This window comes from Taudactylus pleione, unplaced genomic scaffold (genome assembly GCF_031769625.1).
Source record: "Taudactylus pleione unplaced genomic scaffold, aTauple2 ptg000913l, whole genome shotgun sequence".
NCBI lineage: Eukaryota > Metazoa > Chordata > Amphibia > Anura > Myobatrachidae > Taudactylus > Taudactylus pleione.
Genome location: NW_028285314.1, coordinates 1,598,492 through 1,613,378, shown reverse-complemented (window position 1 = coordinate 1,613,378; position 14,887 = coordinate 1,598,492). Strand labels below are relative to the sequence as shown.

General features: G+C 45.9%; 1 protein-coding gene across 1 annotated transcript; it reads left to right on the top strand.

Annotated features, from left to right (window-relative positions):
- The first annotated feature begins 7,397 nt into the window (after positions 1 to 7,397).
- Positions 7,398 to 13,160, top strand: LOC148473767 (zona pellucida sperm-binding protein 3-like). The gene is made up of 8 exons (XM_088459540.1): positions 7,398 to 7,880; positions 8,885 to 9,003; positions 10,549 to 10,652; positions 10,721 to 10,898; positions 10,973 to 11,093; positions 11,766 to 11,857; positions 11,934 to 12,067; positions 12,906 to 13,160. Exons 1-8 carry the CDS (start codon positions 7,425 to 7,427, stop codon positions 13,136 to 13,138), a joined length of 1,437 nt encoding a protein of 478 aa, XP_088315666.1. The 5' UTR covers positions 7,398 to 7,424; the 3' UTR covers positions 13,139 to 13,160.
- The last annotated feature ends 1,727 nt before the right edge of the window (positions 13,161 to 14,887 follow it).

Here is a 14,887-nt window from a genome sequence, read left to right as displayed (position 1 = left end):
CCGCCATTTGCTCTTCTTCCCAGAATCATCAGGAAGATCAAGCAAGAAGGCAGTACGATGATTCTAATAGCTCTGGCATGGCCGAGACGCCATTGGTTCACTGATCTACAGTGTCTCTCTGTGGACACTCCCTGGCCTCTTCCGTTAAGACCAGATCTGTTAATACAGGGTCCCTGCTGGTAACCGAATCTGCATCAACTATCTTTGACTCTTGAGGCCTCCGTCTAGAGGAAGAAGGGGTTTTTCTGAGTCTGTGATACAGACAATGTTGAAGGCACGTAAACCAGCCTCAGCCCAGATTTACTATAGAATTTGGCACTCATTTTTTCAGTGGTGTGAACTGAGGAAATATGACCCGGAGGGTTTTTGGGTCTCTGGAGGATGCTTTTTCAGGGGGTGGTATGGGTTCAGCCTCCCTTTGTTCCCAGGGCCAGGTTAACAATAGGGCAGATGGAGCTACAGCTCCAGGCCTCCACATAAAAATAGGCCCATTGTCAAGACAACATGATGTTGACTGGCCATCTGCTCTCCACACAGTCATCCATAAATCATAAGTAGTAAAATTGTGCTTCTCTTTACCTCACAAAATGAAGCATTGTTTTTATTTTACATATTTAGGAAGATATTGGGGCAGAGAGTATAGGGGGGTACACGCCCACATGGCACTAGCCATGCCCACACAGCACTGGTCACACCTCCTCTGCTTCTCATAATAGGCCCTTGGTCATTTTCAGCTCCAGGCCCATGTGGCCCTCAATCCTGCCCTGTTTGTTCTCCCGGTAGCTCCATGGGATTTGATACTAGTTCTCAGGGCCTTACAGGCTTCACCGTTTGAGCCTTTGAAATTGGTAGATCTCAAATGGTTGACAGCAAAGACCGTGTTTCTTCTCGCTATTGCATCAGCACACAGAGTCTCTGATCTAGCTGCGCTTTCTTTCCGCTCTCCCTTTCTAATTTTTCATTGGGATAGAGCGGTACTTCGTACTAGGGCGGGATACCTTCCAAAAGTGGTATCTAGGTTCCATATGAATGAAGAGGTTGTGGTCCCAGCTTTTCAGAATGCAAGCCTCTCGGTAGGTGAGGCTTCCTTGGATGTTGTCCGTGCGCTACGAATTTATGTGGAGCGCACCAACAGCTTGAGGAAGTCTGATTCTCATTTTGTACTTTATGGTTGTCATAAGCGTGGATGGCCAGCCAATAAGCAGACACTGGCCAGATGGATTCGGATGACAATTTCTCAGGCATACACACAGGCTAGCCTGGTGGTGCCGGACTTGGTAACGGCGGATTCTACACGGTCAGTGGGACCTTCATGGGTGGCCCGTCGGGGCACCTCTGCTGAACAACTGTGCAGGGCAGCCACGTGGTCTTCCGTCCACACTTTTGTCAAGTTCTATGCATTTGACACCTTTGCCTCTTAGGATGCCTCCTTCGGGCGTAAGATTCTCCTCTCCTCCGAGACACAGGAGCGTCCCCCCCCTTAGGGCTTAGTGCTTTGGGATATCCCCAATGTGTCAGCTGTGGACCCCATGGACCCCAAAGAAGAAAATAAGAGTTATGGTATAACATACCTTTGTTAACTTTTTCTTTGGGGTCCACAGGACACCCACCCTAACGCACCTGTAGTTTTGGGGTGTCTCTATAAATTTTCTTTCTCTATGAGAGAGTGGTATAGAGAGCATGGGTTCTTCTGTCTTGTCTATTTTCTTTGCCTGCTTGAGCTTGGTAAAGAATTGGCTACCTATGGCGGGGCAGGGTATATGAAGGAGGGACCCGGTGCATCCTGGGAGCAGAGAGCTCGTTTTAACTGTTTGGTAACCGGATCTTATACCCCAATGTATCCGCTGTGGACCCCATGGACCTCGAAGGAAAAGAGTTAACATTTAACTTTGTTAAATGTCCACAGCCCAAGTATGATGCAGATGTTCTTGCACTGGCATGCCGACGTAAGAAAATGTAAAAACTGGAAGTGATGAATGATGCTGGTCTGGAAACGAGTCCACATAGAATCCAAGTGCTGTAGGTTAAAAACGCGTTTCGCTGTGGTAGGTCCCACAGCTTCCTCAGTAGTAATTATACAAGCTGGATAATATTCCGAATCATTCACTCATTCATTTAACAATATCAGTTATTTTCTTTTTATTTATTTTTTATTTTTATGTGTTATTTCTATGTAATTGTTGTTTTTTATCTGTGATGTTTTTCTATTGCGCAATGTAATGTGCACGGAATATATATATGTAATTTTTAATATATATCCTTATTATAATAAATTGATATTTTCAATCAAGCCGTATAGATGTCAGCCCTCAATATAATACACTTATAGATATAACTCATTTCTTTCTCATTTGATATATACCTTACTGTTTACATTGGCATGTTATTCATGTTATAATATTTAATCCTTAAGCGCTGTTCATACTATTTTTCCTTATTTTTCCCTGTGTAAAAGTCCCGGGTTGACCCTTTCACACTGGGCAAAAACTCGGGTTGTTCTGCAAATTACCAGGTAAGTGAATTACCTGGGATTTTCAATTCTCTCTGAAAGGGGTATCGGACAGAAAATGGCAAAAAACCTGGCATGCAAAACGGCGGGTAAAAGCTGGATATTTTGCCCTTTTCTGTCTGAAAGTGGTATAAGAGACCCTTTGGTGGTGGTGAGGAGTCAACTAGAGTGAAAATCCATTGACATCTGGTCATGCTTAAAAGAATTCCCCCAAATTGACATCTCTACCATGATTCAATCTGATACAGTAATCATCAATAGAATGGTGGATAATTATTTCAATGTCTATGTATAAATTAGCATGTCTCAATCCCTTTCAATACTGGGAGGATAAAAAGGGAATTTGGATCCTATTGTGCAAACTGCCTCAGTTTTACTTAAGCTGCTCGCTCTCCAGTGTGTACTTGGAGAGTGTTTACCACAGCCAAGAACCTTGTGAGTGATTGGCATAGGAAGCTAATTTGGATAAAACGGATGTTCATAAAAGTGCTTAAAATAATTGCTACCAATTACAACAAAGTACAGAGACTTCTGTAACAGGATTCCAATTGGGATGAGCTCATAATGTGTGATATTAACAGTTATGAGGGTGAGGATGATAATGATGTATTCCATCTGTGATGAAGATTAACACCATTATCTGCCTTAAGCCCATTGGTAGCTTGGTTTGTGAGGGGCCCAAACAAACCAAGCACTTCAGCCATAAAAGTAGCAGTCCCTGTCGCTGAAGTGCTTGTTTTGTTAAACTGTGCATGTCTTACTTAATATAGAACATACGGGTGGGAGGGCACATGGACCATTCCTCCATGCCCTACTTTTCATTATGAGCTTTGCCAAGATTGTGTGTACGACAAGCAGTGTATATTACTGTACTTTACTGGGAGCGTTCTTGTTCTTTTGTATCTTGCAAGGCCATCATCACCAGCTTCTTATCTAGACCCGGTTTCTTGCAGTTTCTCCACAGATAGAGTATTATCACCAAATCATATAGTTAAAAATGATTGACTTCCTCTAGGCTGTTACTCTGCATTGAATCTCCTGTATTTTCCTGAGGCCTGTGATTTGCTGTTTGGATTAATTTCCCACTTTATTAAAAAAAACAGCTTCCAAAATCACAATGAGACTTTTAGTTTATTTCTACTTTTCAAATTTGTTTTTCTTTATAGTTATTAGTATTGTTAGTAATCAATGCTTTACTGGCTTCCACTAAATTACACACTTCCCACCCACTCCATCTACCTATAACTCCTCTATTGCCCTGCACGACATTGCATCAGTTGGTTTTCCCTGTTCTCTCAATACCTTCCCCAGCTAACCCACATTCATCCACATCTGTGACCTCACCCCTCCATGCACCCACTGTTATCTTCACCCTTTCCCATTTTCATTTTTCTAACTCTTCTTTCTTCTCCAGCCTCCAATTGCTCCTTCCATATAATTTCCTCTTCCCTCTCATTAGACTGTCCCAATGAAGGGGGTGAAGTGCCATTTGGGAGGAAAGTAAAAGAACTGAGTAACTTTGCACCAGAACCCTGTTGCTCTGCATGGTGGTGGACCATTAAAATGCGCAGAGAAGAGAAAGTTACTCATTTGCCAGACACCAGCCTAGTAATGCTCCTTTCCTCCAAAAGCAGAAGCAGCAGCATGATGGGGCATGGACTCAACAAGCTCTCTGTAGTACTGTGTAGATGGTGTGCACCATGCCTCCTGACTAATGGTCCACAATTACCCAATATTCACCCCTGGTGGAACCCTGCCACTGATGGTTTGTTGTACTGCATCCCACATGTGTTCTACTGGGCTCAAATATGGTGAACAAGAGGCCAAACTCAGAGGGATGTTCCCCCATCCATAATGTGGTGTCTACAGACCTTGGCGGTGGCGCATTGTTGCGATGAAAGATCCCGCCAGAAGGAATGCATGACATGAATGTGTGCCCGTAAATGACCCGTAAGGATGGTTACGTAGAGTCTGTGATGTCTGCAGATGTATCAGGGTACTAATGTGCGCCAGCTGATACCACCCTACACCATACCAGTGCCACTGCTGCCCTGGACTGTCCCTTGTTGGCATGCGGGGCCCATTGCTTAATGGGTTGTTCTACACCCGCGTAATTGTCCATCTGTCTGAAACAGTTCATAATTTGGCTGCACAGTACAAGGCTGACCAATGTTGTTAATAACTAATAAAGTTACATTTACCTTGTAAATGGAAATTAGAGTAAGACGGAGACAGGATGAAAGGATGAAATACGGTCACGTGACACCTGTCCGCTTCCTCTATACAACACATGACATGGAAATCTGCATAATTGCTGCTGACTGATGGGTAATATCACTGTCATGGGTGTAAATACCATAGGTGCAAGGGGTGCAGCTGCTATGGGGCCCATTTTTCACCATTGGGTGGTACATAGGGGCCCTTACAAACTTTTGCTATGGGGACTTCAAATATCTAGTTATGCTCCTGATCACTGTAATACTGCAAATAGATTGCAGCAGGGTGGGAGAGCGGTGCTGCCACCCAGTGTGCAGGGATCGGAACTGCCGCTTCCCTGTGGCACCAGCCTTTGTCTTGCAGGGTGTCTGGATGTTGCGGCCTAGAAAGCGGCCCGGAGCCTCTTTTTTTAACCTCACATGTCCGGATGGCGGTGCCGACACAGGGCGGAATATCACCCCCGCTACTGCCCTGGTCACATTGTTATAGTATTAGCATAAGTGGATTTGGATGTGCTCAGCCAATCAGAAGTGGCCGCTGATTGTCACCATCATCATCAGGTTATATTTTGTAGCAGAGGGTGAGCACCCGCAGGTGATGCAGCACCGATCAGGCGCATATGTGTCTTTCTGGTAGTCGCCATTGGACGCATTTTGAACATGTCCTGACTGCACTTCTGCTGCGCTTACCCGCCCGCCCCTACCCACTGTGTACATGTGCCGGGGACAGAAATACAATGTGAGGGGAAATAGATGAAAATGAGAGAAACGTTTAGGCTGCGGGGATCAGACTGTCATGGTGACGGGGTGACCATACTCGTACTATGGTGCGGGTATAAGGGATGGACGTAGCGCAGTGTTACAGCACATTAGTTACAGGTGGTGCCAGCGATACAGGTACTGGGTCACTTATCCAGAGCGGTGGTAAACCCAGGGGACAGTGACATGTTTCCTCCTGCAGTCACTGTGAGGAGCACTGATGAGGGGGCTGCTAGGAGTAAGGGGGGGGCTCACATACCTGTACATATATATCAGTGCTTCTCACACTCGCCCATCAGCGTAGGGTCACCTCAGCCCTTTAATATGGGACACATATAAATTACACAGATTCTCCAGATGGCTGATTTCAAGTTACTTTTTTACCTAGTGTTAAGTAGCCACAGAACTGTGTAATACCTGTTTTCCACCAAAAACCCAGGTCCGACCTGGGTTTTTGGTCATAGGTCCAACTCTGGTCAGACCCAGGTCAGACCCATTAATACCCCTTTTACACCGGAGCTAAAACCCGGGTTTTTGAAGGGTTAACCCGGGCAGCTCTCTGGTGTAAAAGGGGAGAGAGTTGGATCGCAGGGTCGAGTGACCCGGCAATCCAACCCAGGTAACTAGCAGGGTCTAACACGGGCGTAGCCCGTGAAACCCTGCTGTGAGAACAGCGCACTCCGGGTCACGATGACCTGGAGTGCGCTGCTAGCCGGCCGATTTGTCCGGCTTCAGTGGCGCTTCACTCCGCAAAAGCCGGGTCTATGCAGACCCGACTGCGGTGTGAGAGGCGCTGACTCGGGAATTTCCCGAGTCGGCGCCGGCAAAATTCCGGGTCTGATCCGGATAGGAACTTTGTTCCAACTCCGGGTGAGACCCGGAATTTAGGTGGAAAAGGGGTATTACTCTGCACCTTCGATCTGGGTTACTCCCAGGTCAGCCCTGTTCACACTGAACTCAGGTCTGCCCTACTAAACCTGTGAGGTCATAAAAAGTGGGAGGTGACTGCTCCACAACCACCAATCAGCTCATTTTAGGCATGACCCAGGTCAGATAACCCGGGTTGCACCGTTTACACTGCACCATTACCTGGGTCCACCCTGGGTCCAACCCTGGTAGCTACCTGGGTTGGATTGCTGGGTCACTTGACCTGGGTTATTTTTCAGGGACCCTTTTACACTGAGCTGCAACATGGGTAGACCCAGCAAAAACCCAGGTTTTTGCTCTGGTGTAAAAGGGGTATAATTCATAACTGGCCCTAAATAAAGTGATGATTTGGAAACCCTATAGCAGTGTTGGCTAACCTTGACACTCCAGCTGTTGTGGAACTATATATCCCAGCATGCCCTGCCACAGTTTTAGCATGCCCTAATAGCAAAACTGTTGCAGTGCATGCTGGGTTATGTAGTTCCATAACAGCTGGAGTGTCAAGGTTAGCCAACACTGCCCTATAGTCTCAATACACACTTACAGTCCAGGTTTTAAGGATAGCCATGTTTGAGCACAGATGGTTAAATCAGGTAATAATTAAGTAACCTGTGCTCAAGCGTGGATTTCCTTCAAACCTGGACTGCTAGTGTGTGTTGAGGGCTGCATGAGAAGCAATGAATTACATTTTATTGTGAATTCATGAATTGTAAATGTAATGTTAAAATGTGTTATAAGTAAACAGGGAGGAACTTTGGATGGGATATTTCAAATATGCTCTGTAAAGAGCTGACATGATATAATTTAATAGCAATTTTAGAGATAAAATACAATCCTCATTGGGAAGCCCCTCCTTGTATGTATAACACACACACACACACACACACACATACACATGCTCAGGTGTGAGTGATCATTATCTGCCCCAGGTGGGGGTATTAGCAGCTGATGGGAGGGGTATAAAGGGCTGATCCCTGCACTCCTGTCCTTGTGCTGTGTGTCCTGCAGGCAGAATGGGGATGTGGGTGAGGTGGAGTTGGCTGCTGGTGGCTGTGCTGGTTTATGGCTCAGGATTTGCCAGTGCTGGGGAGCATGTCTTGGTTAGGCGCCAGTCAGACAGTTGGTGGAGGCATTACCAGCCCTCTGTGGGGGTTGTTCAGCCTGTGTCTGGCCTGGGGTCTCCCAGATGGGGTGCTCAGCCTGTGTCAGGATGGGGGTCCCCTGTTAGGTATGATGGGGGGGCTGCTCAGTCTAGACAGCTGGCACCACCCCAGAGCTCTCCTATCAGTGTGCAGTGTGGTGAGGACACAATGGTGGTGACTGTGATGAGAGACCTGTATGGGAATGGGAAGCTGGTGAAGGCCTCAGATCTGAGCCTAGGACCCCAGTCCTGCAAGCCTGGTTCCCAGAGCTCTGATACCAGTGTGATCTTTGAGATTGGCCTCCAGGAGTGTGGGAACGCAGTACAGGTAAGTGGGGGATTGAGGGGGGGATCCTGGCTGTGGTCTTATGGGATTGTTTGTTGTAGGGCTGTAGTCTCTTCTGGCTGCAGCTTGTGTTATGTATTACTGTAATGGTTCTGCAGGGGCTGGTTATGTGTATGTACACATTTGGTGTCAATTTGCTGTGTATACTGGACTATGCCTAGTTCCAAAGCTGACACTAGTTGTTATACCTGCTTATCACTTTATAAGCTAATAAACAGCAGCTGTGTCCATAATTAGTGTAATGTGTATGAAGTATTTAAGAAGCTGCCATGAAACCTGACCTCTGCAGAAATATCGGTTATCCAGCATGTAACGATCCCCCTGTAATGTGTATGTATGAGAGCTGACATTCTAATGGGTATTACTTTCCGTGGTGCTCTAAAATATAAACCACCATTACATGCTCTGTGACTGAAGCATGGATAGGAGTCTTTAGCTACAGAAGAACCATAAGTCCCAGTAATCCCCCTAGCATTTTTTTTTTTTATGCAGGGACTTCTCCTGCTCCACAGCTGGGTAACCCTGACCTTGGTGATCCCATTTCTCAAACACTCACAAATCTTGTTCCCTACAGTGCTACTAGTGATATTCCCAACTGCAGCCTAGTAATGTTACCCAACTCCTGTCCTCGAGTACAACCAACAGGTTCATATCTTCAGGATTTCTGTCTGTGGAAGCAGGTCGGATAAATGGTGACCCAGAAAAATGGATACTTGTGCTTCATAAAGAACTCTAGAAAATGTGACCTGTTGGTGGTATGTGAGGACTGGAGTTGTGAAGCTCTGGTCTCCAACAAATGTTGACTTCTGCATCTGAGCTGAAGGCCCCCATTTATTTACCAGTCAGGAGTGACCTGGGACATAATGTAGGGTTCTTTATACACACTATAGTGACACAACTTGTATTATCTGTCAGGGAGGACAACTGATCTGCGTGTAGTACTTGGTGTCTGTGTAATAAATGGATAATATTGCTCTTGTCCTCAGATGACTGCAGGCTTTCTGATCTACATAACCAGTCTGTCCTACAACCCAAAGCCCTCCAGCAGTGTCCCCATTACCAGGACTAACTCTGCTTTGGTCCCCATCCAGTGCTTCTACCCCCGGTGAGTGGGGGGTCACACTAGTGACTCTCAGCCTTGGTCTGTGCTGGAGATTATGTGCTCCTGTGTAACATTATGGGGTCTGGTTTCTGAATAAATGTAGGGATGGGGATGCGTTACCTCCCGCCACTCTCTGCATGCCGGTGTTTACCATTTTCTTCATGCATAGGAGCAAAGGACATCTCCCTCGGTAAGAGCTGTCCTTTGCGAATGAGGGAATTCTGGGTCTATGACCCAGAAATCCTCTGGCGCATGTTGAGGTGGGGGGTTACTGGGAGGGATCCCATCGGATCCCTCTCGCAGCACTTTGCGGAGAGAAGCCCATAGGCTTTTATAGAAGATGGTGTTATCTGCCGCATCCAAGTTTGACGCATATCAGAAATGCAGAAAGACCCGTGTTCTGTGTTTGACCGCATTGCTGCATCCAGCCCCATTTCTCACTTAAGGATCTAGTCACAATCTCTTAACTGTCACCTGCTTTTGTAAAAATTGTCAGTGCCCTTCATCAAATTCTGAAAGCTTTTTTTTTTTTTTGGAACTTGGTGATACTGTACGCCAGACCAACCTTTGGTTCTCCAGCTGTTGTGAAACTACAAGTCCCGGCACACCCTCCCACCAATTAGCTGGCAAAGCATGCTGGAACTTGTTCTCCAGCTGTGTGAAACTACAAGTTCCAGCATGCTTTGCCAGCTAATTGGTGGGAGAGTGTGCCGGAACTTGTAGTTTCACAACAGCTGGAGAGCCAAAGGTTGGCCAGGAGTGCTGTATGTCATCCTAAAATGACATACAGCCCCTTATAATCTTCCTAGCCTGAACAGATTCCTCTGCTGCAGAGGCTGGCAGATACCTCCAGCTGTCTCTTCTTACCTCCTGTGGCTCTGGGCTCCTCCAAGTCCTGCAGGGGTGCTGGGAAACTTGTGGGGAAAGGTGGCTGGGACAAGGGGATGGTTACATACACTGGTGGGGAAAACACTGACACTGGCGGCCGAGGGTGTTGCACAGTGGTGAGGGGATGGATCTGGCTGGCTCAGACATGGGGATGTGCTACAACTCTGAGTGAGGGGGGGTGTATCTCTGGTTAGACAGCGGCTAGGTTGGCGAGGAGGGGTAGGAGACAGAAGCAGTGTGCGGAAATTCTTATGGATACCTCGGCTGTAGGTGGGGATTGGAGTCAATTCTGAAAGCTGACTTTGAAAAGCTGCTTTTTTTTGCACTGTTGCTACTTTTAATGAGGCATGATAAATGCCTCATGTGTTAACTTGCTGCAAGTTTAGCACCTAATTTTCACTAGTGCTGACTATGTAATGTATAGGCTTCCCACTAGGTATATGGAGCAAATATCTGTTACTTAGATTTCACAGAAATGGATCAAAGAATGTTGCTCAAAACCTTAGTCTTTTAAGACCTGAAGTATATGCTGCTGTACCTAGTCCATAAGCTCCTGCCCTGTTGTGGCCACTAAAATTCTTGATGAGACATAAATGTAACACCATATGACCTGTTTGATATAGATATGATTTCCCCCCCCCCCACCCTTATCTTGTGTAGACATGGCAATGTGAGCAGTGAGGCCGTCAAGCCAACATGGGTTCCGTTTCATTCCACTGCATCCTCAGAAGAGAGGCTGTCCTTCTCCTTGCAGCTGATGATGGGTAAGTGAGGTGTTGGCTATGATGGTGCTGGGTCTGGTTTGGTCTCTAACCCTCTGATTACCTTACAGATGACTGGAGTGCCCCCAGACCTTCCTCTGTCTTCCAGCTGGGGGACATGTTCTACATAGAGGCCTCTGTGGACACTCAGAACCACGTCCCTATGATGCTGTTTGTGGATAGATGTGTGGCCACGCTGTCTCCTGATGTCCAGTCTGACCCTCACTATGACATCATTGCCTACAATGGGTATGTTATACCAGTGACTGTCCAACTGCTGTGGTCATGGCTCCACTTTCTACTAAACCTGTCCTGTTGTGCAGGTGCCTGGTGGATGGTAAGCAAGAAGATTCCTCTTCCGCCTTCACATCCCCAAGGACCCGGCTAAGCCAACTTCGGTTCATGGTTGATGCTTTCCGGTTCACTGGGACAGATGTCTCTCTGGTGAGGATGGTTATGTTCTCCTGGTTACACCTTCTAGTGTGGGGGCATGATGCCAATTCTGAGGCAACTAAGGGTGTACAGAGTATAAACATCTAGGGGCATATTCATCACATACCACATTTTTACAATTTTAAGCAATATCAAAACTAAGTGATTCTCTCTTGCATCTATCAATCTTCATGCATTGGGACTGCGCTTCAGAGAAAGCCCTGTCCTGGTGAAGAGCTAAAAGAAATAATGGTAACTACTGCTATGACTGCTTCTGGGTATGGACCCAGTGTAATGCACAGCCATTGGGCTACTCATGCACCAGAATGGGGGTCACAATGGTTCTTTTTTTTTTTTAATGGAAGGAACTTTAAGTGCTGCAGTAGTCTATAAGCTACTGTGGCCAAGCTGCAATGCATCCCTAGCAGAAGCCCCACACTCCCCCCCCCCCCCCCCCCCCCCCCCCCCCTCAAAAAAAAAACACTAAATGTTGTCTTGTCCTACAGTAGATCTAGATCACTTGTTACCTAAGAGCCTGGCACAAAGTGGTAGCTACTGCTAACACTCTGCTTCAGTGTATGGACCCAGCCAGTGAAATACGTGGCCATTGGTCTGTGCATGCACCTGTATGAGCTGGTGAGGAGGGTGGCCAAGGATCACTTTATAAATTATGTCTTCTCCTAGATCTATATCACCTGTTACCTGAGAGCTGCTGCAGCCTCTCAGACCCCGGATCCATTGAACAAAGCCTGTTCCTACAGCAAAGCCTCTAGAAGGTGAGACACTGTGTAGACCCCTGAGTTACGTTACTGGTGTAATGGGTAAGCTGGCTGACTTCTCCATTTCTCTTAGCTGGGCTGCTGTGGAGGGTGCCAATAACATCTGCCAATGCTGTGACACTGGGAACTGTGCTGCTACCACTGGTCAGAGCAGGAGATGGGAAGCTGTGCATGGGAGACCAAGAGGAATGGGGAAGAGAGAAGTTGGTGAGTTCCTCAGATGTTACCAGGCACTGCACTGCCATCTTACAACTTACTTTCCATTTAGGGCACATGGATGCCTGGCAATGTAAGGTCTAGGCTTGGTAAGTGCCCCTCTTATAATGCAGACACTGGTGTCATTAAGGACCCTTTATTTGACTCCATGCACCTACCTTGTTCCTTTTTTAAATAGTCTTTATTGCAGATAATCATAGGCTTCCCCTCATTGCACCTAATTAAGGTTTTTTACAAGTCTGTTTGAGCTGTAATTAAAAGGTGGTGGTTTAACTAATATTTGGCACCTGCTGCCTTGGGTATTTAGTTCTTTATCTGACCGTCCCCAATATGGTTATGGCTTTCAGTAACAGACGGTGTAATGGTTAGCGTTACTGCCTCACAGCACTGAGGTCATGGGTTTGATTCACACTACAGCCCTAACTGTGTGGAGATTGTATGTTCTCCCTGTGCTTGCGTGGGTTTCCTCCCACACTCCAAAAATATACTGGTAGGTTTAATTGGCTCCCCACAAAATTGACCATAGTGTGTATGTTTGAGCATGTGGTTGAGAATATAGATTGTAAGCTCCACTGGGGCAGGGACAGATATGAATGGTAAAGCACTGTGGAATGTGTGCGCTCTATAAATAACTGGTAAATAAATGAATGTCTTATGGTGACCTTTTACACTTACCATCCATTCATTGTTACTAACCCCTTGTAAGTTGACCCAGACAAGTAGAACTGTTACCAGTGCCTTATACTTCACATTAACACAAGCTAAATGTTGCACTCCTACTGGAAGTTATGATTGGATTGAATTGATAGTCTAACCTCTTCTCCTCCAGGTTCTCATCCAGAGGAACATGGACTGGCCACACTTGGGCCTCTTCTGGTGATTGGAGCCGAGTCTAACCCAGCCCCTGGTACAGCCCTTAGCCAGGCTTCCAGAATGACAGCAGGATCCAGCCCTCTAGAACTGTGGGTGTTGGTGGCCATTATCTCAATCAGTCTGGCTGTTGGTCTTGTGGTGATTGGAAAATGTGTCATAAGGAGATTCTCTCACCAAGAAGCTGTGTAGAAATAAAATCTTCATGGAACCATTTCTGCATCCTAGTCATTTACAGTATCCTCTAAACTTGGTATAACATGTAATAAGGCTTTGTAAGGGTCTTACAGTGGATCTCAATCTGTGAATAGCTCTCCTTTGTCAGATACATAATGTATTCTGAGCACAATGGCTTCTGCTGTCCCAGATCTAGGTCACAATGACATGTGGGGTCCCTGCTTCAGGTCTAGCACCACAGGCTGAAGGGGTTAAACCAATGCATAATGGTCCATCAGACATCTGCAATGTCTCCACAGTGGATGCTCTGGGACTAACTGTTGCCTCAGCAGGTGTTTGCCTCAGACAAATGTGCACCCTGGGTGTATGTTCTCTCTGGTAGCCTGAGTGTCTGTCATGAACCACCATAAACTTTAACTTAAAATCCGGTTTGATCACTAAAACTAAAAAAAAAATGCTAGTCCACAAATTGGGTTAATCAAAATCATGGTCCTTTTAAATAATTGTACCCAATGGCAGCCGTATTAATGGTAACACCAATTCTGCTACACAGGGTTATGCTTTTGATTATTATGGTGTAACACCCCAAACATAATATTGGGAGGCAGGAAGTGGCTGTTTTCAGTATTAAGCACAATCACTTGAACCTGCTCCCAGGAGAGGTTTCATTTGGTATTTTTCCATAGGTGGGTTCACGGTTTGTCTTCTCTGTAGTTATGCTGAAACAAGGAGGCATCCAGCTTTGATAGTGGTAATAAGGGGTGGGTGACAAGCTCTTGTGTAGCATCCTGCTCCTCATACAGGAGGAAATGGTTGGAATATGCCAAAGATGCAGTAGCCATGTTTTACGTCATTGGTGGACAAACTGTCCTCAAGGAGCCTTATGGCTATCTTTTCTGTGTTCTAGCTGGTGCACATGTGTTCAGTGCACAGTTGGTATAGAATATGTAACTTTTCTAAAGGACTTCAGCCCAGATTGACTAAAGTGTGATATTCTTACCACTTGTTACTATTCTTAAATGGTGCTCCAACCAATCGGCTTTTAACTGTGGTATCTGAAAAAAGTTATGGGCTGCTTGGTTGGAGCATCCCCCACCCCCAAACATGGCCCATAATGACAAATTGTGGCAGCAAGAGGATTACGAATGCCCCCATTTCTTATAGCCGAAGTTGTCATGGGTGCTGGGACGCTGTCTTGATGGCTGGTTCGGACATGCGGACAGGTCAGTGTGGATTTGCCTGTGTGACGCAGGAAAGCTGTCAGCATGATCCAGCAGATATCAAAGTTGACATCTAACCATTAGAGGACACCCATATGTATTGCCTAAGAATGAAGTGATACACAAAATTGCAGACTACAAGAATTTACTAGAAACTCAAATGGGTTAGAAGACTCGAAGATCAGACAATGGAGGAAAGTACCAAAAAATAAAAAAAAAAAATTTTTGGACATCATGAGAAAATATAGAAAGGAGAATCAACTACATTGTATACACTAGAACAAAATGGTGTAAGTGAGCGTGCAAATTGCACTATAGTGGAACAGCCTGTATAATACTGAACTGATGTTGGCCTGAGGAAGTTCAAACAGTTTTTTTAAGAACCATGCACTCACCATTGCAGTGAAAGGGAAAACTCCAATTGAAGCGTGGACCAGTAAGAATCCGGACATCTCTCACGTAAGAGTATTTGGCTGCATTTCTAAAAGAAAAAACAAAAACAAAAAACCAAGTTGGACTACAAATCACAAGACTGTATTTTTCT